Genomic DNA, 25,662 nt, shown 5'->3' with positions numbered 1-25,662 from the left:
ATGCACCTGTTTGAGGTCGTTAGCTGCATAAAGACACCTGTCCACCCCATAGAATCAGTAAGAATCCAACTACTAACATGGCCAAGACCAAAGAGCTGTCCAAAGACACTAGAGACAAAAATTGTACACCTCCACAAGGCTGGAAAGGGCTACGGGGAAATTGCCAAGCAGCTTGGTGAAAAAAGGTCCACTGTTGGAGCAATCGTTAGAAAATGGAAGAAGCTAAACATGACTGTCAATCTCCCTCGGACTGGGGCTCCATGCAAGATCTCACCTCGGGGGGTCTCAATGATCCTAAGGAAGGTGAGAAATCAGTCCAGAACTACACAGGAGTAGCTGGTCAATGACCTGAAAAGAGCTGGGACCACCATTTCCAAGGTTACTGTTGGTAATACACTAAGACGTCATGGTTTGAAATCATGCATGGCACGAAAGGTTCCCCTGCTTAAACCAGCACATGTCCAGGCACGTCTTAAGTTTGCCAATGACCATTTGGATGATCCAGAGGAGTCATGGGAGAAAGTCATGTGGTCAGATGAGACCAAAATAGAACTTTTGGGTCATAATTCCACTAAACGTGTTTGGAGGAAGAAGAATGATGAGTACCATCCCAAGAACACCATCCCTACTGTGAAGCATGGGGGTGGTAGCATCATGCTTTGGGGGTGTTTTTCTGCACATGGGACAGGCCGACTGCACTGTATTAAGGAGAGGATGACCGGGGCCATGTATTGCGAGATTTTGGGGAACAACCTCCTTCCCTCAGTTAGAGCATTGAAGATGGGTCGAGGCTGAGTCTTCCAACACCCGAAGCACACAGCCAGGATAACCAAGGAGTGGCTCTGTAAGAAGCATATCAAGGTTCTGGCATGGCCTAGCCAGTCTCCAGACCTAAACCCAATAGAGAATCTTTGGGGGGAGCTCAAACTCCGTGTTTCTCAGCGACAGGCCAGAAACCTGACTGATCTAGAGAAGATCTGTGTGAAGGAGTGGGCCAAAATCCCTCCAGCAGTGTGTGCAAACCTGGTGAAAAACTACAGGAAACTTTTGACCTCTGTAATTGCAAACAAAGGCTCCTGTACCAAATATTAACATTGACTTTCTCAGGTGTTCAAATACTTATTTGCAGCTGTATCATACAAATAAATAGTTTAAAAATCATACATTGTGATTTCTGGATTTTTATTTTTAGATTATGTCTCTCACAATGGACATGCACCTACGATGACAATTTCAGACCCCTCCATAATTTCTAAGTGGGAGAACTTGCAAAATAGAAGGGTGTTCAAATACTTATTTTCCTCACTATATATATATATATATATATATAGATAGATAGATAGATAGATAGATAGATAGATAGATAGATAGATAGATAGATAGATAGATAGATAGATAGATAGATAGATAGATAGATATAGATATATATATATATATATATATATATATATATATATATATATATATATATATATACAGAATATATGGCCCCTCACATGTCTAGGAACAAAACGGAGCGTTTTTAAGGTTCTGTGGAATGTTATTAACTAAATCTTAAGTGAATGTTGATGACTGATATCCTGTTTATAAACTCTGAATGTAATCAGCATGTTAACATCATGACGTGTACTAACCTGAGTGTTTAAAACTTGTGAAATCCAGATAAATGCCTGAGCTTGCATATAGATATTTGGCTGGTCCCTGTGAGGCAAAACTACAGCTTGTATATTTAAAAAAAAACAGGGTAGATTTAGTTGTAGGCATTACATTCATTATCTACATTAATAATTATGTTAATGGTCCTCAAAAGACAAACAATGTTAAAGTTGTGTGCTGTTTGTGTAGCTGATATGATTTGTAGTGCGGTGCAGACGTTTTTTTTTTTTGCTCAGCAGACCGTGGGTGAGCAGCTGTTCTCATTCCTGCTAGCACTCTAGTAGACATCCATGAGTTCCTTTACAGGGTTACAGTCTATTTTGCACAGCCTTCAACTCTGTACCCTAGCCACTTGCCCTGCAATAAAACATGCTCCACTTCCCAATATCCATCATCTAGTGTTCTCGTGTGTAAAATATCTTTATATAATGTAGCCTGGGTTTTGTGAGGCATTTTTATTTACATTTCTCTTACACAGATTCTATTCATTTCATGCTGATCAAAGTAGATTCTTGGTTTATAATGGTTTATATGATGGATATTCTTCCGTAATGTACTTTGAATCTACAAAAAGATTATAGTGAAGAGGTTGGTGACAAATTTAAAATGTGAATACTATTATCTCTTTAGCCATACTTGCTGCTATTTTCTTTACTAGGAATGTTTGCACAATATCGATTAATTATTGACATCATTAGAAAGCTTACGCCTTTGAAAAGGAAACTATGCACACTTTATAGAAGCTGTAGTCTGCATGTGTATATGAATGACTTTCTTTGCAGGGCTGTGATGCAACACATATACCCCGGATTAAAATATTCGCAAATAGAGTCACTCAGATTGACTATTAGCTTGACCATATCACTACTTGTGTATTTCTTGTGTCTAAGATCAAGAGATACACAACACTCAGGAGAATTCTGTAAAAATCTGAGAAATAGTGTAATGTAATACAAGTACAGATGCGTTTGCTGTGATTTTTAAGCAGTGTATATTATTACTGGCTACTTTATTCAACACACCTACCTTGGTGGGCCATCTCATATGTATACAAAGAGGCTGTAGCTCATCTTTTCCATGCACAGTGTATGTTCATCATCCTCTAGTCTTTCATCAGTGGTCAACGTCCAACCAGTTCACCACTGTCAACAGTCTAAACTCAGCAGTGACATTGGGATGTTTAAAATTTCCAGGAACACGGCTGTTCTTAATATACTCGTATCTGCGTCACAGCCATAGCACCATAACGATGGCAGTGCCACTGCTGTGCTGAATAATAGCAATGGCTGCAAGGTAGACCCTTTCATTTTCAATCTATACAGTATATCTATTCATCTGCACGCTACAAAAGAACTGAAAGTGTTTTTGCATCCTTGTTCTGAATTGGTTTGAAACCATTATATATCAGTGTTCAATTGAAATGTACATTTTGAAAAGTACTTGTCCTTATACAAGTAAAAACTTTATCAGCAAAGCAAAGATCCTTCCCCTTGGTTTATGGTTCTGACCTGCGGCACATACATACAGTATGAAGCATTCTGCTCACTGCCGCTTTCCACGTGGCTCAGATCAAATGACACTGGAGGTGTTAGACACAGCACCTCTGTCAAAGCAAAGCGTGCCAACAGAAACCCAACCCCTCTACTCTGCCTCTAAGTGCCAAGTATAGACCTGAACAAACTTTGGACTCCTAAGAACGCTTTGATGGAAAAGATGAATAATGTAACCACAGGAATAGTATATTGGCCTGTGCTTTTTACAACATATATTGACTAGCTTGTTAAATATGTTGTGTTTAATGTCTGTCTTTGTGTTGTTGTGATATGTGTTTTAATGATCAACTATTAAGAAGGTTTTATCATAGGGTGGGACATCCTAAGGGCATTTGATGATTGATGATAAAACTCCTTCGGTTCAACAGTAACTCATCTGCTGGAGTGACATGTCTAAATTCCCAGTATTTAGCTTGAAAAATTGTACTTTTTATCGTTGGAGGTTTCTGGGGTTTGAATTGTCTCTTTCTCAGCTGTCTTTTCTCTTGCCAAAAGAAGAAGAATATATCTCTTTTTTTGTGAAGCCCCATTCTATGAAGTTGCAACCTTCAGATGCTCTTGAAATGATTCATCAGAGCTTTCATAACCTGTGCTGCTCGTTCTGCATGGGTGCTCAGATCTAATGATATGCATATGACTCAAACGTGCCCTTGGTGTAATTTTAAGTGAGAGTAAGTTGTGCAGTCTGGGTGATTGAAGGAGTGAGGGTGTGTTTTAGTCTGGTACTTCAATCCGCAGTGTAGCTGAAAAGACGTAGGAGTAGACCAACAAGACATCTAAACCCTAGTGATATGTGTGTGCCCTAGTACAGTTATATAAGGCCAGAAAATGTTTCAACACGATCATGCACAAACAACAATCGATTATCACAAGATCTCGGCAGGTTTGGCTTGCGGGCTCAGAACACAGCCTTATGCGCCGTCCTTTGAAGTGTGATTTCTGCCTGTCTCTACATCAGGTGCTCATGGCTGTGTGTTTAGTGTTGGAGACAGACTGTGTGACTCCTTTCTCTTCTCTCCTCTCCATGTTCAGCAAGTGGGTGTGTAAGGATGGCTGAGTGGCAACTTGCCAGGTGTGTGCATGCCCAGACCTGTCTGTTTGTACTGGTTGTTAAAGTTATCGAACCTCATGTTGTGTCTCTTCCTCCCAAAAGAGCAAGAAGTGGCAGGACAGTATCCTTTTCCTAGTGCATTCTTGTGTATGTTATAACAGGAAAATTTAAATGTAAAACTAGCTTTCATCAAAAAGTTCTGACACCTGACCATGTGATTTGTATGCACTTTTTGAACATCCCGTTCCACATTCAGTCTCCATTTGCTGTTATAATAACCTCGACAAAGGGTTTTAGAAAAGACATGTATTGATGTAGGTGAGGTGAGGAGGCCTAGGGTGCAGTCAGTGCTCCAATTCATCCTAAAGATGTTCAGCAGGGTTGAGCTCAGAGCTCTGTAGCAGGCCACTCAAGATATTCCACTCCAATTCATGTAAACCGTAACTTCATGGAGCTGGCTTTGTGCACAGGGGCATTGTCATGCTGGCTTAGGCCTACTACTTCAAGTGAAATGTTAATGCTACAGAAACACCCTATAAAATTGTGTGCCTGCATGGTTGTGGTATTAGTTTGGGGAAGAACCACATATGACTGGAAAAGTCAGGTGCCCCAATATATAGTGGCCATATAGTATACTTTTTGGGCTCATTGACCAATGGTTATTTGTGTTTATTTTCAGAGGTTTCTGAAGTACTGTACTTAAGTAGATTTTTCTGGTATCTGTACTTTTTTTTTTTCGTACAACTTTTTACTTTTACTAATTACATTTTTACACAAATATCTGTATTTTCTACTTCTTACATTTTCAAAACAGGCTTGTTACTTTAGTTTTAATCTGTTTGGTGAATTGTATATATTTTTTCTTCTCACTGCGTGCTGTTTTTAGGCCCTCAACATATTTATTTCGCCACAAACATAGACTAGTTTATGAAGATAACAATGAGCAGGGCAGAAGGTAACAAGAAGTCTGGGGGTAACGTGGGTGAGACAGAGGAAGTCAGTGATGTAAATATGACTGAGAACAGAGACATTCCTGATCACCTGATCATCATCATCTTTTCTCTGCTTGTGGTCTATATGGTGGATGTTCAGCCTGGACGAAGATTTTTTTATTCGTTTTGTATGAATATATAAATTAGGCTTGTCAAAATTAACGTGTCAATAAAGTGTTAACGCAAATTATTTTTGTGTTAAGCGGCATTTATTTTCTTAACATCTAAAAATTGTACGATTAAGTTTCGTTGGGTTAAATCGTGACAATCATGCCATTAATCGGGATTAAATCTTTTTTATCGATTGACAGCCCTAATTTTAATATGAAGTGACGGTCCACGGTCCAAAACATGTAGTAATAATGGTATTAATGGCTACTTTTTACTTAAGTACATGTCAAAACCCAAACTTCTTTACTTTAACTTGAGTCTAAAATTAAAGTCAGTACTTCAACTTTTACCTGAGTATTTTAAAACATAAATACCTGTTCTTCTACTGAAGTGAAGGATGTGTGTACTTTTGTCACCTCTGTTCATTTTACATCAAACATTTTAACCAAGGTGTTAATATTACCTTTGTGTATAATAGGAATATACAAGTTATTCCTTGCTATGACTATGTATTATTCCCTATCCTGCCTGTGTCAACTTAGATCATTTATGTTGTTTGTTTGCATGCTTGTTTTTTGCACAGGAGCAAAACTAACATGAAAGAACTGAACTGTAGTGACTTCATAAATAGCAGCCTATAATCATAAATGTAAATGTCAGAGCACGGGTTCGAGTGCAACCGACTTTATCTCCTAATCTTCTCTTCGGGTATAAAAAATAATAACAATGATAATAATAAAAACGCGCGCGCGCGTGTGTGATATTGTCAACGTGTCATTTTAAGTGGTCTACCCTAAATTAGACTTTTAGGCGTATAATTACAGACCGGGACAGAAAAAAAAGTGCGTTCTGTAGCGGGAGGGAGCTGGAGGAGGAAAAGTCCTGCCCTTACTGAAAGATTTCCTGTTTCAGAGCAAAGCGAGCAGAATCCAGTGAGTCAACGCGCTTCAGCGTTCACTCACACTTCACACACACACACACACACACACACACACACGCACGCACGCACGCACGCACACACAGAGACGCGTACAGAGAGACACACACACACACACACACACACACGCTGGAGAAAGGAGAAAGATATTGCTCGTTCATCTCCGGAGTCAGGGAGCTGGAGCTACAGCCAGCAGCCGCTTCTTTCCAGCTCGGGGACACTTTGGACTTCATGAATGTGAGACACGGACAGACAGAAGTGTATTAATGGAGTACGCTGGCTTTTCCGTACTATGTTGGCTCGCGGTCTTCATGTCTACGCTCGCGCTCGAGAGGAACGCAGTCGGTAAGTCTGTGCTTATGAACTTCTAGTAGATTTGGGACACCACTACCAACACAGAGGAGCACCGCTCAACACCACTGACAGCAGCTGTTTTCAACAGGTCTTATCGGCTTGGCTCTCAGTGTACTATTTCCCTGTGAGTGTAGAAAAAGTTACGCAAGAACATTTCTACAGGTGCCGGGTTCGAATGACGTCATTGCTGCAGAGCGGATACCTGTCCTCTGACGTCTGAGGTTTATTATTAATTCTCTACCGCTCATAGTTCAGCTTTGAGAGAGCGGTATAGAGTTTGTGAAAAGTTTTGTGGAGTGGCTGATGTGAGATGTGTTTTCACATCTGAAGTGCACTGGACTTTTTCACAATCGCGTGTCTTCACGTCACAACACATTCCGATCAGCCCCGTTTAGTGTGGCCTTATAGGTTTTTTAATGTTTTCCAAACACACTGTCCATGCTAATGATACAAAGCATATATATATGCAAATATACATACTAATTTGCTACATTTATTTCTGTTCTAAAATGATCAACCTCCTAAGTTTGATCCGAGGAACAGCCCCACAGTTTAGCTCATCATAGAATATTATACTATATTATTTTTAAATAAGCTTAATCATTTGCCATTGTTTTCAATCTAGTTTCTGATGTATTACCCTTGGGCTTTAAAAATGTAGAAACTGCATTGCACAGTGCAAGCACAATTAAACCGAATAATTATTACACCACAAAATATTAAAAAGAAAGATAAAGAGCATGCATTCAACGATGCATTACACAAAACAAAACAAAAAAAACACCTAAAGTAAAACTGTTTCACTCATATTGCATATATACATCTGTAAGGTCAAGTCATAACAAGTTTGCCAAAACTCCTGCAACCAGCAGGTTATGAATCTCTCATGACTAATAATGACTGCAGATCTTTTCTTTGCTATTCTGTGAGTTCAAGTGACACTTTCACAGCAGTGTGATCTTGGGGAGGAACGATTTCAATTGCAGCCAAACCTCCTATCTTTTATCGAATAGTGTATGCCGGTTGTTTATTCTCCTCAGCCTTGGCATTCAGTTGAACTTTTTATCCTATGATTATAGGTGAGTTAGGTACTAATTACATCTAATGAGTCCCTCCCTGCCTCAGCTCTCTTCTAGAAGTGCACGCTGTCTGTGAGAGACAAAGCTAATGGTTCCTCTATAGCCTATAGTGAAAGAGATCCGTTTTGTTGAATTACTATATCTTTATTTGTCTTAGTTATTAATTATAGTATGTGGACATTCTTAGTGACATATCCTTTACCTATCTGTTCCCTGTCTACTTTCTGTACTTGTTGTTTACACACCATCGTTCGTTAGAGTACAACACAAGGGCGTTTATATCCTTATTTTGGACCCTCCTCCATGTTTACTAAGGCCCCTAAAAGTATTTTTTTATCTGATTCTGTGTGTGCATGTGATTGCTGTAAATGTTGGTTGTTATCACGTGTCTGTCTGTCTACTTGTCTGTCTGCCTGCCTGTCTGGGTGCTCGGCTGCCTGTCTGTCTGAATGCAACTTTGACTCCACTACCATGATGTGGATAATCACATGTTACTCTAAAATAAACTGTGCCAGTGTTTCTGTTGCCTTGAGCTGATTGAAAACTAAAAACGCCACCAGCTTAATGTCGAGCTTCAGACCTGGACACAAAATATAGAAACCAACCCTTTCTTTGTTTTTTGGCTACGCCACAAACAAATTCCTGTTTGAAGACCTACACTGTACCTGAACCATTGCGCATTACGAACACATAAAGGAGACTTGAGGTCTTCAGTATCTCCTTTAAGGCAACTAAAAGGATGGACTCTCCAGTGAAAGGCTCTTCAGTGCAGGCAGCAGAGCAATGCTTGTCATCTGAAAGAGACCTTTTGTAGGCCTTCAGAAAACTGTAACGCCCATGCAGTGAAGCAGGAAGGGGTGTTAGTCTGAGCCCATGTTTACTCTTGCCTCTCTGGGCCTCTGAGTGAAGAGCTAAGAAACAGCTATTTAGGGAGGAGAAGAGGGGTCACATAACCTTTAAGTGGCTAGATCTGATTTGACCATATTAGTCTTCCTTTCCTCATCATGGACACAATCCACTGTTGGCCTGCTTTACTAACCCGGAACATTTGCCCAGCTGATCAGCAGAGTCAGCCTGTTGTCTTCGCTGCATGTTTTGGCACTGTAATATCAAATGCAAACCAGATGCACTCCACCCATGACGCATGTAGAGAAATGTTTTTATTGCAATCCACTGATAACTCTCCACAGTGGAAGTAAGTTTTTTTAATGCAAAGTTTGTTATTTTAGCTGTGCAAAGGAAGACACATTTCCACCTTGTCTGTTCTTCCTTCCTCATCCAGGTCACCTGGTTCATCCTTTACTGGTGAGGGGTGGAGAAAATCTAAGACAGGAAAGGTCACACAGGGAGTACACTTTAGTTTAGGAGCCTTATTTAAAAAAAAATATTTGCTTAATGATATGAGTGTTTAGATATTACAATAGGATTTACAGACAATACCAGTTAAGAACATTTTGTGTTCCACTGTCTGGCTCACAAAAAGTGCATCTGGAAGGACTCTGAAGTTTTGAGTGTGGAATAGCTCTGGCTTATATTTTGTGTTTTGTCTGAGAATAGTTTAGACACTCCATGACTGTTGCAATGTTGTATTGAAGTGTTTTTTCAATTTATCAAGGAATACGCCTGTGTTTTGAATATAATCTCTATCTACCACATCTGTGGTGTGTGTGTGATCATGACAGATAAGTATTTCAAAACATTTCCCAGCATTGAGAAAATCATGAACAGCCTGTTTACTCAAATCTTACTTATAATAGATGACAGTTGTTGGGGCAACCAATATCATTTTTGTGCGGTACCCATATTTTTTATAAAACGTATTATATTTGATAGTTAATACTCTCAATTTGCCTCTTCTGGTAGATCATAATGGTTGTAGGGATAAGGTCACCTTATTTAGTTGCATATTTGAAATATTTCAACAACTGCCTTTAGACCCCCATTATAAATGTGTTTCCATTATTTTGTGAGTATAAAAATTCCTGGAAGTTTGTCATAACCATGGCTGTGACACAGATTCAGGTGATAAACCCTGAAATATTCCTTTAAACACCACTCACTACTCGATTGTGCTGGCTCTTAGCATATGTGTTAAATGGCAGTTTATATCAATAAAGGGTCAAAGTTATAGTTCAGTGGCTTCTTTAATAGCTTAATGTGGTTGATATTGCATCAGTGCAATTTGTTGTATTTGGATGTTCGTGGGTTTTACCAGCTGTTCACTGGTTGCAGTGCTTATATATCCTATTACATACATAAGACCTGATTTCCTATGCTGTTTAGGCCCAAGCGCTTGCCTTTTTCAGCCAATCAGGAGCGAGGAAACTTTTTATCTGGGGAGAGGAAGGCTTTTATCATGGGAGGCATGCTTATTTTCACAAGCCAACAGCTGGTCAAGAGGGCTACATTACACTGTTTAATGCCTGCATATGCCCCCACACACAAATTTGAGTCCACACATGCACACACACACTCAAACAAACAGCCATGAGGTTTTCATCTACTGGTGTTGTCTTGGCTAAGTCTGACTATGCATCACATTTATTTATGACAAAGAAACCATTCACACACAGTTTTAGCACACAATAAAACACATTTTTCTCCACACCTGATTCCAAATCAGTATAAGTGGTGTATTTGTGGCAACACTTATTTTTAAGTAATCCAGCATAATAACGTTAGCGCCAAGGAAAATTGTCCTAAGCATTTTTGGGTTAGTGTCTGAGGAAACTATCAGCATGGAGTACAGGTCTATACATGTCAAAAGGAGGTGATGGCCCAGGAGATCATCATGCAAGATCATACCGATCATGCTGACACACCATAATGCACCTTTACACACTCCCCATCCTCCAATCTACTGGTATGCCCCTTTTAAAGACAGGAAAGAGGTATTATAGATGCAATGTAATAATATAGACTTCACTAATCCAATGCTCAGAGACCACCAGGTCAAAATCTCATACTGTTCCGGACCAAAACAAACTTTAGGTAGATAATAAAGGGCTGTAGGGTTGTAATTACCTGGCTCAAATATGGTGAGAACTGGAACAGAGGAAAAAATTTGTAAAATAAAATAAATAAATAAATAAAATAAAAAATAAATAAATAACAGATTATGCTGTTACAAGTAAATAATCCACAACAGGTTTCTAAGATAAAGGGAAGTATAACATTTAATTAAATTTCTGCCGATGATTTCTGTTCATGTTATTACTTACTACAACTACTAAGTCATTCACTTAGTACTTTTTCAGAATGTTTCCTTCATCTTATTATTATTATTGTTGGATTATGCTTATTGCTCATGTATTAAAAAGAAAAACATTAATATCAAGTGTCTGTATTATTGTTATTGCTTCGGTAATCAAATTCAATTCAAAAGTTTTTAATTGTGGAACTTGTGTGCTTGTCTGTTGTGTTTTAGAAGGGGAGGTCCCTGGTAGAGTTAAGATAAACAGCCTGTGTAAATTCTGTGATGTGCAACCATCCACCTGTACTGGCACTGGTACATGCCAAATCAACTGCAGCATTACCTCAATTTGTGAACAAACCGATGAAGTCTGTGTGGCAATCTGGTATGTCATTGCTTTCTTTTTCTTTTTTTTCAAGAAAGACAAAACCTTCATTTCACATCTTTTAACATTAGTGCTGTTTAAACATTTCCTTATCAGGTATATTATGCATGCACACTCTTCATTTAATAATCCCTGTAAATGTTGAATGTCCGGTCCGGTGTTTCAGGAGGAAGAACGATGAGAACAACACAATCGAGACAGTGTGTCATGCTCCAACACAACCTCTGTATGGCATGTTTCTGAAGGACTACAACAGCACCATATGTGAGATGAAGGAGCAAAAGACAGTCAATGGTCTGCTCTACATCTGTTCTTGTGGTGAGGAGGAGTGCAACGAGAACCTATTTTTTCCTCACAGTGAGTTTCAGCTTCATTCTTTTATCCTTTGAGAAAATCTCATAGAATCTCATTCATATCTCTCTGGGCTGGAAAAATGCATACCGGAAAAATGCTTAAACTAAGAAACAGACCCACAGTAAGTACATGGCAGTAACAACTTAATGCTTATTAAAACATTTTGCCATTTTCTCGAACAAAGTAACTATAATGATAAAATGCTAGTGAATAGCATCTCGTTTCTAGCTATTGGATACGTTTCTAGCATGTTAATACTACCTATGACAACAGTCTGTTGACTCATTATCACCATTCAGGTGATTGAGACATCAAAGATTTCTAGTCCAATACAGGCCTGTAGTAATCCAGACGATTGCAAGGAAAGACGAAATTATTTCAACTTCACACCTTTCCATGCTAAGCAGCCTAATAATCTAATGGTCATTTTTCAGGTGCTAAAAGGAAATGTTTCTGGGACTCGTCAGCATTAAACCCAACTGAAAGGGATGCAGGTACATTTTTAAGCTCAACTCGATTTTACATGACTAGATTTCCCCCTTTGTCCAAATTAAGTTAGCTAAATAGCAAGTATTTTAGTGCAGATTGTTTTGTAATAATTGTTTTTCTTTTTTTCCTTCTCCTTGAATACAAATGTGCATGTTCAAGTTCAGTTGGTGTTCAGTCTTTTTTATTTTATTGTTTATTAAACTGTTTTCCCTTTATATAGTTTAATAAATTGTTAATCCTTCGCATTCCTGCAAATAAAATAATAATGTGAGTGATGTGGCTAGGGGCTCCCTATAGGTCCTATTTGTCACTTAGGGCCATTGAATGTTTAGAAATGCCCAGCTAATTATCTTGTCTGAATGCGCTTTCAAGCATGAGGACAGAAAGTGGTGGGGTACAGTATGCATGTGCTTGTAGGATTGTGTGTGGGTAGTTGGGTTAGAGAGATTTTAAAGTCAAACTTCGCAGGGTTAAAGCTCTGCTGCAGCATGGCTTGTAGCAGTGTGTTTTAAGAAGGTGTGTTTCTGAATGACAGAGCCGTAGGAGTGCAAATGTGCTTGACTGTATTTGCACTTTTTTTCTGTACTGTACTTTTGCTTCTGCAACTGACAGTGCTGATGCTAAAGTCACGCAGACATTCCTACTTAAATATGTTTTGCTTTTTACCTGAGAGTAGCCGTATACACTGCATAATTAGTGCTAACCTGCAACATATTTGATGGGGAAACTCCAACATAATTGCTGCATACAACTTCTGTAATGTATGTGTATGTGTATTACCACAGATGAAAACTTTTTAAACATTTCTCAGTACTGTGAAAACAACAAACGGATTTGTTTTGTGAATCTCGCATACTGTATAATACAGTAGAAGCCTATTGCCAGTTGTTGGGACCAACTTTGTTGTGTAGAATTTTTTATTTTCCAGGTTTTGTGCCTTTAGTAGATAAGATCTTTCTGTGTGCTGCTTCTTTATGTTGTCTTTACGTTCATGTACATATTCCCGGGTTTCCAACAGCCTCCTGAAAATATGCCAGTAGGTGGACTGGGGAAGATAAACTACCCCATGGTGTGAATTAGTTTAAGAATTTGTGTGTGTGTGTGTGTGTGTGTGTGTGTGTGTGTGTGTGTGTGTGTGTGTGTGTGTGTGTGTGTGTGTGTGTGTGTGCTCTGCACTGTGCTGTGCTGGAATGGCATATCTTCCAGGGTTTCTTCCCTCCTCATGCCCAGTGTTAAAGTATAGTAAGTATAGACTTAAAATTCGCATTTTCCCCAAACCGAGATAAAGCAGTTACTCAGTAAATTTGGATTTATAAGGGTCTGATTGCTCGTGGAAACCACCACTAGATTTATTTATTCCATTATTACTGTGGAATAGTAATCGGATGGAGCCACCAGGAAGGAGGAAAAGAGGAAGGCCAAAGTGGCGGTTTATGGATGTGGTAAGGGAAGACATGCAGGTGGTTAGGGTGAAAGAGGCAGAGGTACAGGACGGTGGGGGGCGGGGGGGGGGGTGTATGCGGACGGAGGGGGGGGGGGGTCTTTTGGAGACGGATGATCCGCTGTGGCGACCCCTAAAGAAGAAGAAGAGGACTATGTTGTTTAAACTACTTTGGAACAGTTTGGGCAAAAGATACCTTTATTATTTTCTTAAGATTTATTGTTTTAAAGATCATGTAGAGTATAATGATTATATAGATATCTATAGTATTTTATTATATAGTATAGAATATTTTATATGTTTATTTCTCATGGAGTTTAACAATTTTCCTTAGTCTTTTATTAAAAGTAAGTTTTATTAAAAAAAAAAAAAAAAAAAAAGCTCCTAAGTTTAAATCTACCACTTTTGAAGTCACCCTAAATTTGAATTCAATAACAATTTTGCACTGAATATGTAACAGGCAAATATTGTTCTGTCATCAAAAAATAAACACAGTCTATCACATGCCAAATGCAAATAAAGGCCAAGCCACTGCTTATCAGGCAGAAAATTGGAATATTTCATGTTAGAAGTGTTTCCAATTTGGATTTTTATTAAATCTAGAATGTAGGTTAAATTGTGGTAGGCTGGTAATTACAGTTTAGGTAGACTGTAGGCAGGTATATAAACATACATGAATATCTACAGTAATAATTATATAATTACAATTTAGCTCAGGTTACATATAGGACACCTGTAGACAGTTGTAACAGTTTTTAGCAACTGCACGATAGTTAGCAGTGTTTAGCCTGTGCAAGACAGACTGTATTGTTGGCTCCGGTTATGTGGCGAGGCAGGCAGCAGAGGATCCCAGACGTGTGGTTTCCTGTCTCTTTAACTCAAAACAGAGACAACACAACCACATAGCAAAACAGCTGAATGTACTGGGCATGCTCTGACTTAATACACTTTCGTGTTAGCAGATCCGAAGTGTTGTGTGCGCCATGTGTCGGAGTAATTTCTTTATGGTACACAAACATAAGATTTGTAAAGATAAGTAAAGACAGCCCTGATATAAAGTTTAGAATGTGTTCTACTTTACTCAGAGACTTTACACTGTACTTCTGGGGTGTGCTATGCATGAAATGTGAAAAGGCAGATTCTGAGAAGGAGTCCTACTCTTCGTGACCACGTGCTGCAGGAAGTTCATGTTTACTTGTAGGAAAAGAGCCAAAGTTATTTTTTCTCATAATTTTCGCTGAACATAAAACATCATGACAAACCGAAACTGAGACGAGGTCTGTGTTTGTGCGTCATCAAAACTTTTGAAGCTGTCAGTAGCTGAGTGCCAAATGTCATTCACAAGAAGACAGTTTAGAGGACTTAGAGGACAATTGAAGACTCTTATGCACTCATTCAAACTGCAAAAAACTACCGGCTGTAACTTTTTCAATAATTAAATTTTTTTTTGTTGACAAAATAAACCATATCTGGCTCTGAATTGAATACAGCTGGTTATCACTAAGCAAACCACACATCTCTACTTCTGTTTTTACCTTTAATAGTAATAGCTGCTACTGGATTAGCTTTCCACCAAAAGTGCAGACATTTCTAATAAGCAGCTTCTAAAGCTTTTCAGAGAGCGTATGTTGGTCATGCAGCACATTTGCACACTTTTTTTTTCCTGTTGTTGAAGTTGTAAACGTGATTGGCTCAGTACATAGAGTGACAAATGTACTGTAGACGGCAGCAGCTGTCCTGATTTATGGCTGTTGGAAGCATCTCCCTTTTATAGTCAGAGCTTCTCACATGACAAGTTTCACACAAAGTTTTTGCAGCTTGTTAGTGTATGTGGCAACACTGACAGGCTGCTGATGGGAAATACATTTGACGGCAGTCATTTTTACATTGTTGGTCTGTGCATATCGTTTTAGTTTTAGTAGTGAAATTATTTCGAGACACACATGAGACTCTTGTAAAAGGGCATCCCTTCATGAGCACCTGGAATATGTCTCTCTACTGCTTTCACAACAGGGACTTCTGGAGGTGTAGACTTTTCAGAGAAAAGAGAAGGAACTCAGTGTGTGTCATTTTTATGATTTACTAATTTCCAAGACTGATTTTGATGTAGGGTACAGGTGTTGCTCACCCTCAGTTGATCTTTTATCACTGGTTATTTTTTGAGAGAATATAAAAAGGAGAAGAAAAGCTGTCTGTCTGACAGGTCTAGTCTGGGACGATTTTTCTTTCTTTCCCCCACACTATGGAATCCAGAGCAGATGCTCTAAAGACAGGTATGACTCACTGTCGGCCCAGGAGAGAGAGAGATAGAGAGAGAGAGAAAGAGAGAGAGAGAGAGAAAGAGTGCTGGCAAAAAGAGTGATAAATGCTTTTATGGCACTAGTCATACTGTGAAATGGAGTTGTAACCATAACAAACAAATAACAGTGACCCTAACACTTTACTATGCATATTACTAATCCTTACCTAGCAGAACCAGCACATTTTCTATCCAAACAGGACAGTGTAGATTTTATTAAATTGCACATCTGGCAAATAAAACAGTGATATTTTGATATGAAAATGTTTCACCAGAGGCCATTAATCCGTGTGGAATTTGCAGGATTAAGTGCACTCACTTGGAAGCTAGATATTTGTCTAAAGGGTGGGGAAGTGAAAATTTTCCAAAACCTTCGTTAAGCTTTCACATCCAATCATGCCATATTGTTTAGATTTTAATAAGAGTTTTAATGGTGTCACATTGTATCCTGACTGTGTTGCTATGTTGTGTGATTCACTGAAATGTTGAAGCAATTAGGGTCTATTTGACTAACCTGTGAGTCAGGGGCTTTAGAGAACGTAAGCTTGAACTGACTGTTCTAAATAGCTTAGTACACACACACACACACACACACACACACACGCATGCACGCTCATACACAAACACAGAGATGTGTTTAATTAAATGGTCGGAGAATGGTAAATAATCTCAGTGCTTACCACAGCAGGGAGTTATTTTCTGTTTTCTGGGGGGTATGTTTTTGCCCCTGTGTGCAAAAAATGCACAACTCTTTCCAGAAAGAATACAAGTATAATACATAAATCTATTTTAACTTTTCTTTGTTTTGGAATTCTTTCCAGGCTGCTCTTTCTTTTATTGTCACGTAAAATGTTCCAGATTTGGGTATCTATTTTTGAAGGTTTTATGTCTGTACTTTGGTGATGGTGGTGTGTAATGTGTGTATGATGGAAAAATGTAGACAGGCTGAGCTTTTTTTACCCCACTCTATGCCCCTTATAGCTGCCCCTAGTCTGTGCCAGTCTCTAGACTCAACCTGTAATGTTTCGAGAGAATTTGCCAAACTTCACGTTGGCAGGAAGGCTGAGTGGCAGTGAAAATTTCCTTGAAGGTTGTAGACAGAGTCTCATTGTATAGCCCTTTTCGTCATGCATCTCTCAGAAACGCAAACCAAATGTGAAATTTAGCATCTTTGTGAACATCCTTCATCCCGAGGGGCATCTAAGTAGCAGCAATTACAAGCCTTTAGTTTATTTAAGACCATGCAATAGGTGTAGACTAAAATTGTAGATGTGTTTAAATATGGGTTTCAAATGTTATCTGCCAAAGTTGACTAATCTTAAGTTGTCTCCATATTTTCCCTATCCAGGCACCACAGACCATGAGATGGTTTTAGTAATCTTGGTCAGCCTGCTGCCTCTGCTGGTTCTGGCTGTGTTAGTTGTGGCTTCTTTCTACTGGTACCGCATCTACAGGCGTCGCAAGCTTAGCGAATGGGAGACCAAAAAGCCTTCAAAACGCAAAGGTCCACTAGACTGCAGCGATGCCTGTGCTATCATGATCGATGACGATCGGTCAGACAGCAGCTCCACACACGCCAATAGTCTCAACCATAACACAGAACCACTACCCATTGAGCTGGACATGCAGGTGGGCAAGGGTCGTTTTGCAGAGGTCTACCGGGCCAAGCTTAGGCAGAGCTCATCTCAGCAGTTCGAAACAGTTGCTGTGAAGATCTTCCCGTGTGAAGAGTATGCTTCCTGGAAGAACGAGAAAGACGTCTTCTCTGACATTGACCTGAAGAATGAGAATGTGCTGCACTTCCTCACCGCTGAAGAAAGGAAGGTCGAGAGGCAGTTCTGGTTAATCACAGCCTACCATCCTCGTGGGAATCTTCAAGACTACCTCACTCGCCACCTGATAAGCTGGGAGGACCTGCGGAGGCTTGGCGGATCACTGGCATGGGGAATTGCTCATCTACATAGTGAGCGCACACCCTGCGGAAGGCCCAAAGTGCCCATCGTCCACCGAGACATCAAGAGCTCCAATATCCTAGTAAAGAATGACCTAACATGTTGCCTGTGTGACTTCGGCCTGGCGTTACGACTGGATAATTCCTTGTCTGTGGATGACTTGGCCAACAGTGGACAGGTAATTAATTCTGTGTTTGACTCAGGGACCAGGAAAAAGACATTTACATAAAAAAGAGTCAGATTTTGAAAACTCGTGAAAAACCAAATAGCGGAATGTAATACACCTTTCTCAAAACCTTTAAGTATAAAAAATATTTGATATAAAATTTCTTACAGATTACAGAAAATTACAAGTTCAGGCAAATTAATTTTCAATTAGCTTTAAACTGCTAATTTCCCATTCATTAACTTTGTTATGATAGGTCTTGTAATATTCAGTGAACACATGACTACCAAAAGAGATCAACTACTACTAACATTATTACTTACTACTTACAGGTTGATGGGTAAATAAACTACAATTTAGTTTCAGGACATTTACAAGATGCTACTGGAATGAACCCTTAAGTTACTAGAAGATATATGTAGATATAAATCTGTTTTTATTTCCTCTTTTATACATTGCTACCTCTGATGGTGCACTAGCGTGGTACATAGCAAATGCAGAATCTCAAACTTTTGTAGGAGTTAGAGTAGGGATATGTTTGAACATGCAGAGGGAAACCCCCCCAGGCATCTTCACACTTCGATTTGTGTGTGACCTTTGTTCTTTTTGTTTGCCTTGATTTATGATTCACAGGCTGAAAATGCAACGTACCAAGGTGTTGGGTGAATGAGTAAACAAGTCACTTCCTGTGAAGATTTTGTAATCATATAACTGCTCATTTTAATTTTGAATTAATTTTTTTTAGCAAAAAATAAATTTTATATTTATTTTCTTTTTCTTTTTTTAAATCTGTAGTTTGAATATCTGTATTATGTGATGTATTGATTATACATTATACATTACAAACTCGTTTTGGTGGTTAATATCTTTGTTCTAAATTCAAAGAGTACTTGTTTGGTGATCAGATAATGCAGAGTCTCCTTGTGATAACTCTTGAAGTCCAAGATGAAGATCAAGACTAATGCAGAGTTTAGACTAGGGAGAAAAAGCAATGTAATGAGCCGTGACTCTGTATTGTCTCCTCATTTGCAGGTTGGAACAGCAAGGTACATGGCGCCAGAAGTGCTGGAGTCCAGAATAAATCTGGAGAACATCGAGTCCTTTAAACAGACTGATGTCTACTCCATGGCTTTGGTGCTGTGGGAGATCACTTCCAGGTGTAACGCCATTGGAGGTGAGATCATTCATAGCACCGCACCCCCAACCAGCCAAATAACAGAGTAGCAAGACACTTGCAAACACATAGAACTTCTTTGTGTCTGTTCTATTCGTGGTACTTTGTGAAGAAAAAAGAGACCTGTCTTGTGTCAGTATTTCTAACCCCTTAAAGTAACAGAGTTCTATTTCTATGGAGACAGTGGTTGCCCCCTAAGGAGGGATTGGATAAAAATAAGCCAGCTATTTCTCCCATTAGTCTGTGGCATTTTGTTTTGCGAGTGCGGCCAGGCTATTGTCCCAGAGCAGTGCATAGAAATCCCAAAGTGGCCCGTGCGCGGTTTTGACCGATTTGCTGCTTCCTGTTATTTGGAAGCCTCTCAGTATAACTCTAAAGTAGAACATAGAAGCAATACTGTTAACTGACCTGCTGGAGTGTTAGGAATGTGTAGAATGTCAGACCTTTGTTGAGCAGGTGGAAAGAAATGCTGGGAGGTTTCTGAAGGGGTCAGTGTCTATGTGCATTGTAATGTGATCTAAGAATTTTATTAAAAAACATTCTGTTTTATATATAACCCACTGTTCTCAGATGGAATGCATAGTATGTATTCTTTATGCACCAAATTAGGTTCACAAGTAGATTAGCAAGATAAATGTATGATAGAGTCACATTTAATGCCTTAAACCTTATCGAGATTTTCATTTCTAGACTATATCTGTATGCCCACGTTTTACTATAAGTAGCACTGGGATTAGTGAGCTTTTATAAACAAGCGGCCAATGCATAAATTATGTCTGAAAAGTGATGTGTGTGATGCAATTTATAGCTATACTGATTCTGTGTGTATCGGCAGTTGGTGATATCTATTTTAATGAGCCTTGTGCACACTGTTCTGTATGTGTATGTGTGGTGTCAAGCATACCATCAAAGCATGGGATTTGTGTTACCCACATGCCCCAGCATGCCCCCTCAGTGATTGAAAGGCTCCTACAGGCTTATCTGCAGAACTTGAGACATTTCCCAACAGACTAGAGAAACTGAATGTCACATTCCTGCCAAGCTCGCTGCACCGATGTAGCAGGAATTGTTAGGATAATATCCTGTCTGTTTTTCAGTCTTGAACCACCGGAATCCAATACAGTTGAAGTTATCCTGAAGAAGTCATAAAACTGCCTTGTTGTGCTCTGGCACACTGTGTTGTTGTTGTTAGCGTGTCCTAAATTAGCTTGGGGTGCGGCCCTGGCTGGGACAGCGTAGAGTAGAGTGGCGAGCTGAGAGGCAGCCAGCCTAAATATCACTTCCACTCCTACCCACTGCGATAGAGCAGTTCAGGGCATAGCAGCGTAGCAGCTGTGTGGCAAGTGACAGAACTCCATATGGCAAGACCAGTTGTCACTACAGGTGTCATATTCACTACAGGCTTGTTGTTCTCTGTGACATGCATACATATTCACAGCTTTCACCCAAAATTCTTTAAGGCTTAGACAGTGCATGGTAATCATACAGCATTGTTGCTGTTGTTTAATACTCTGTTATTTAGGTAAAGAATTGTACTTTGGTCTATCTGATCTGTCTCTTCGAATGATTTAAATATTATTTAAAATTTAGATGCCTAAACAGGTAGGACTGTTGAGTTACAGTATGAGACAGACAGATCTGAAAAGGAAAAGGTTGTTGAAAAGTGTTTTCCTGGAAAGCTGAGTTAGAGGCATTCAGCCCGGCCTGGAGAGAGAGATGTCTTGGTGCACGGGACATCTGTTACCAAAACCGCTGCATTCCTCACATAGTGAGCACACTTGCGTCGTACAGGCCACAACCCTCAGAACAGACATACAGCAGAGCAAGAACTGAGGTTCAATTTCCTCTCTTTGTGCGCTGCTCTGATGCCTTTTAGGTGTAAGACTGGTTAATCCCTCCAACACAGTGAACACAAGGCAGGTTAATGTGTGGCTTGTATGATGTCTGCCATTTCACCTTCTCGAGTTCGTAGCCAAGAGCCTAACGCGGACAGCAGGAATAGTAGTTAATGCGGTACGAATGCTTTGTTTTAGAATTTAAACAGGGGAAGTCCACTTGTCAAAAACAGGATGTGTGCGCTTGTGGAGTCAGCTACACTGCGGGGGCCCAATCACATCCCTGTACTTCCTGTCCCAGACTTCATGCTGGTCTAGCCTCTTCCTGTGGGCCTGTTTAGTGGGGAGGAACCACATAACACATTCACGCTTTAAAAGAAAAAAATAGCAAAGTAAACTTATTCATCTACTTATTTTTGTGGGAATGGATTTTGGTTAGCATTGTATTGGCAAACCTTCCCACTGTTCTATTATAGCCCTTTTTTTTTTGTCATATATTTTTCCTGTCTTGAGTGTGTGTGTTTAGATGGGTGAGAGTTATAAAGCCAAAGCTGTTATGAGTTATGGCCCAGCTGCTATGAGCTCCTTTTCACATGGTTTGGAAAATTACTGGAATACTGTTGTTCATGTTCTCTCTGGCACAGTCCAGTCATTATCCCATATTTCCTCCAATTTGTTCTCATAAGGAAAACAAACAACACAGCATCATAACTTCTCATTATTGTTGGCACTCTGCTGGGTAAGCTGATCACTCCAACGTTGTTTTGCATTTGTTTGCTCGCCCAGTGTAAAGAGGTTGTGCCAGACAAATATTTCCAAAGGTGAGTTTTCCGACAATACTGTTTCCCCAAACCTCAGCGTTTCTCACGTCGACTTTTAGAGCCCCAGAGAACACTTACAATCTCTGAAAATGCTCTTTTTCCTGTAGAAAGTTATACTCTGAGTGATTAATTGTGTTCCTTTGTGTGTGTGTGTGTGTGTGTGTGTGTGTGTGTGTGTGTGTGTGTGTGTGTGTGTGTGTGTGTGTGTGTGTGTGTTTCAGAGGTAAAAGATTATGAACCTCCATTTGGCTCTAAAGTGCGAGAGCACCCCTGTGTGGAGAGCATGAAAGACAACGTGCTTCGGGATAGGGGCCGACCTGAGATCCCTAGCAGCTGGACGAAGCACCCAGTAAGACAACAAGCACTTGTTACAGCTAAAGTGATATTTATTGATGGCTACTGGAGAGAAACAAAAGTAGATTTTTCTATAAAAAAATTTAAAATTTTAAATAAAGACAGAAAGAGGCAGATCACAACCAGTAATTAGTAGGAATTGCTGCAACATAAGAAGTCATACTTTTATTTGTATAGTCTTGTTAGACTTACACTCATTAATCCAACCAAATCCAAGGACTAGTATAAATCAGCTATTTTCTATAATAGTATTAAAGTTTATAGTTTATAGTGTTAATAGTAGCTAATCTTTACATAACAACTGTGTCATTTGGTAATTGCATAAAAGCTGTATGAAACAACAGCACATGCTTTATAGAAGATATAATAATTATACTATATAATACTATTCAGATTTGAAATTCTATAAAAAAATTCGCATCCACAAAAAGTTGTGGCAATTCTAGATTTTTAGGATTCTCTTGCTAATAGGACACCTGACCATCACATCCATATGTGCTTACTGAATATCTTGTTTCAGATTTAGTTCTTACTAATATAATTAACACTCTTCTGAGAAAGCTTTCCACAGCACTGATGCTGACTGAGGAGGTCAGAAGTACAGTCAGTGTTCCATTGTTCTCCTGCAACAGCCTTGGCAAACCATGTCTTGATAAATTTTGCTAAGTTTAGTCACATTATCAGGGATATTTTTAGGCTACAACATACAAAGACTATTGTGTGCTCCCAACTTTGTGGGAACAGTGTGAGAAAAGGCCCCTATATGTCCACAAACCTTTGACCATATAGCGTACACTATCAAGGCATATGGTAATGCATGCCCATCCAGTATGCATTCAATTCAGCTCTCCCGATTCCCTCTTAAAAAGAAGGAGCATGTGCAGTGAAGCACAATATTCATAGAGACATCCATCTTGACGTTCATGTCAATATCTCAGTGGGAGGGAGACCCATCTGGCTGACAGGGTTTACAACAAATTAGTTTTCCGTCTCCTCCTGAGTTTATGTGTTAGAATGGCATTTATATTGACTAACTTTTCGTGTCAGTGATGGCAGTAAAATTTGTATTGCGCTTTATAACACAGCACTGTTGTGTTCTTAAACCTGAATGGTCAAAAGGAGCCCTGGCAATAGTCCCACTTTTAATTCGAAAGATTATTTTTGCTTGTATTCGCATTAGAAAAATATTGTAAGATGAGTGCACTTGTTCTAATACCACATCATTCCTAGAGTAGCAGCTCCATAACAGGATTATAGGTACATAATGTAATACTAATAATAAACCTATTAGTGTTTTTAATAGTTAGTTTTCCTCTGTGGAAAAGTCTTTAGAACTTTGGGCTTTGTGATGTCTGATTTATTGGTTTTTATTTTTGTTGTTGTTGCTGGTGTTTTGTTTTTGTTTGCTTTAAGTGATACTAACATTAAAAATTAACAAATAACTAAGTTTTGCAGACATTTCACAAAATTGCATATAACTACAAATGGATAAAACACATAATGTATCATTCAGTAATACATGAATCGTTGTAACTGTTCACTAAAAGCTTTGGTTATAAGGTTATAAGAGAAATGCAAAATGATTCATATGCAGTAACCACAGCTGAGTTATTTGTTATATTTATGATACAGAATGAATAATTCAGCTGTATTTGGTCTAATATTAGGGTGCAGTAGTCTGTTTGTGTTTAAATGGCCTGATGCGAATATTGAACATTGAGTAAACTGTTGGCCTTCTGTCTCTACTCAAATGCAATAACACGACTGTACTGTCCTACAGGGTGTGGCTTTGGTGTGCGCCAGTATCAATGAATGCTGGGACCAGGACCCCGAGGCTCGACTCACGGCGCAATGTGTGGCCGAGCGCTTCAGGGAGATTAACGATGATCTGGATAAGCTGTCCACCCGTAGCAGCTCTGAGGAGAAGATTCCAGAGGACTGCTCTGTGAGCGTCAGTGATGATAAGTGAAAGAGTGGGAGAGAGAGTGAAATATATATATAGAGAGGCCATTTAATGTCACTCTGGACTGGGAGAATGATGTCTGTAGTCACATCGAGTGATCATCAAAGCAGGACAGCTCCCTCCAAACAATGGAAACTGGAATACATTCAGTATGCTATAAACTGTGTGTGCTTGTGTGTGCGGGTGCGTATCGAAGGCCTTGGGGCACAGGCCACAGGGATATTGAACAGCTTTAAGCTTTAGATGTGCCTCATAACCAAAGAGTTAATGCACTTTATCAGATTTTCTATGCATATGTAAACAGTAAAGAAGCACTGGTGGCTTTATGGCAAGAGGATGTGCCTGGTGCTTCACTCCTCACAACTCACTTCAAACATTACCTAAACAGGTATTCATAAGAGATTCTATGACATGTACAGTTTGATTCAGCACTGTGTGTGTGTGTGTGTGTGTGTGTGTGTGTGTGTGTGTGTGTGTGTGTGTGTGTGTGTGTGTGTGTGTGTGTGTGTGTGTAAGCATTTTTAAATCCATGTGCATAAATGAATGTTGTGTGTTTGGCATCGTTTTTAACAAAGATTTGTTTTATTTGTACTCATTTGCCAAATTACAAAGCACAGTGTAAATATAGTATTGAATGAATAAATCATATTACAGTTAAGGAAAGGCAAAGGATAAAGGGGGAATAGGACTCTATTCTGCCACCAAAGTATTGTAATAAAGGTGTAGCTTTATAAATAGTCAGGAAAACAGCTACATGTGCCTTTTTTGTCTTTTTTATAAGCAATATATTGTAAATTTTTTATGATTAAATAAATTTGTTTACAACGTTTATTCTAATTATTGTGCTGTTCTTCATTTCTGCAAGATTTAGTTGCATTTCATGTTTAAATAGTTGCGTTTCAAGTTATTTGTTTGTTTTACCTTCCTTGTTTCTTTGACTAAAATATACACCATTAGCAGATGGACAGGAATTTAACGAGAAATAGAGGACATACTATAAAATACAGGTAGTGAAACTTCATATCTTTATACGTAAAGCTATTTAAAGGACCCACTATGTACTATTATTTAATATTTTTAAAGGTACACAAAGCACAATTACACAATTTTCACAGTAAACGATAAATACTAAAGGTAGAAAATGGGGTATTGAGTATGGGGTATAGGGAAGCTGTAGCTTGATAGTTAAGATGTTGAAGTTCTGCTATTTTTTTATCTTTCTTCATTCATATGATGTGAATAAATAAAGGTTAAATGAGAAAGGTTGGATTTCACTCTTCAACTTCATTTTCCACCTCTTATAAAAAGATGATTGGCATATTTATTACTTGTGACACTGCTCCCTGTTACTGGACACGGTGATGAGTTTTCCAAATATGTCTTAGACAACATTACTTTCTCAGTAGTCAGTTGCTTAACTGATCATTTATTGTGTTGTTGTCAGTGCATCTTCACACTATCTCAGTTCTGGGAAACAAGTCTGTTAACAGACTCTCATTTCAC

At 39.0% G+C, this 25,662-nt stretch overlaps 1 protein-coding gene and 1 long non-coding RNA gene across 3 annotated transcripts in view; one reads left to right on the top strand and one right to left on the bottom strand.

Annotated features, from left to right (window-relative positions):
- LOC310730850 overlaps positions 1 to 2,806 on the bottom strand; it is a 69,839-nt gene extending 67,033 nt beyond the window's left edge. Inside the window, exon 1 of the long non-coding RNA XR_014534982.1 lies at positions 2,683 to 2,806. This is a non-coding gene — a long non-coding RNA (uncharacterized lncRNA). The remainder of the gene's footprint in view (positions 1 to 2,682) is intronic.
- Positions 2,807 to 6,316: 3,510 nt separating this feature from the next.
- Positions 6,317 to 24,996, top strand: tgfbr2b (transforming growth factor beta receptor 2b). Of its 2 annotated transcripts, XM_083558591.1 has the most exons (8): positions 6,317 to 6,645; positions 11,161 to 11,311; positions 11,478 to 11,668; positions 12,100 to 12,159; positions 17,243 to 18,024; positions 19,045 to 19,186; positions 22,064 to 22,191; positions 23,977 to 24,996. In XM_083558591.1, exons 1-8 carry the CDS (start codon positions 6,567 to 6,569, stop codon positions 24,163 to 24,165), a joined length of 1,722 nt encoding a protein of 573 aa, XP_083414717.1. In that variant the 5' UTR covers positions 6,317 to 6,566; the 3' UTR covers positions 24,166 to 24,996. The 2 variants fall into 2 exon arrangements, with proteins under 2 accessions (XP_083414717.1, XP_083414716.1); XM_083558590.1 differs by lacking the exon at positions 12,100 to 12,159 and having other exon boundaries at positions 6,329 to 6,645.
- The last annotated feature ends 666 nt before the right edge of the window (positions 24,997 to 25,662 follow it).

This window comes from Silurus aristotelis, assembly GCF_946808225.1.
Source record: "Silurus aristotelis genome assembly, chromosome: 1".
In the NCBI taxonomy this organism is placed as follows: Eukaryota; Metazoa; Chordata; class Actinopteri; order Siluriformes; family Siluridae; genus Silurus; species Silurus aristotelis.
This window is presented reverse-complemented; position numbering and strand designations above follow the sequence as displayed.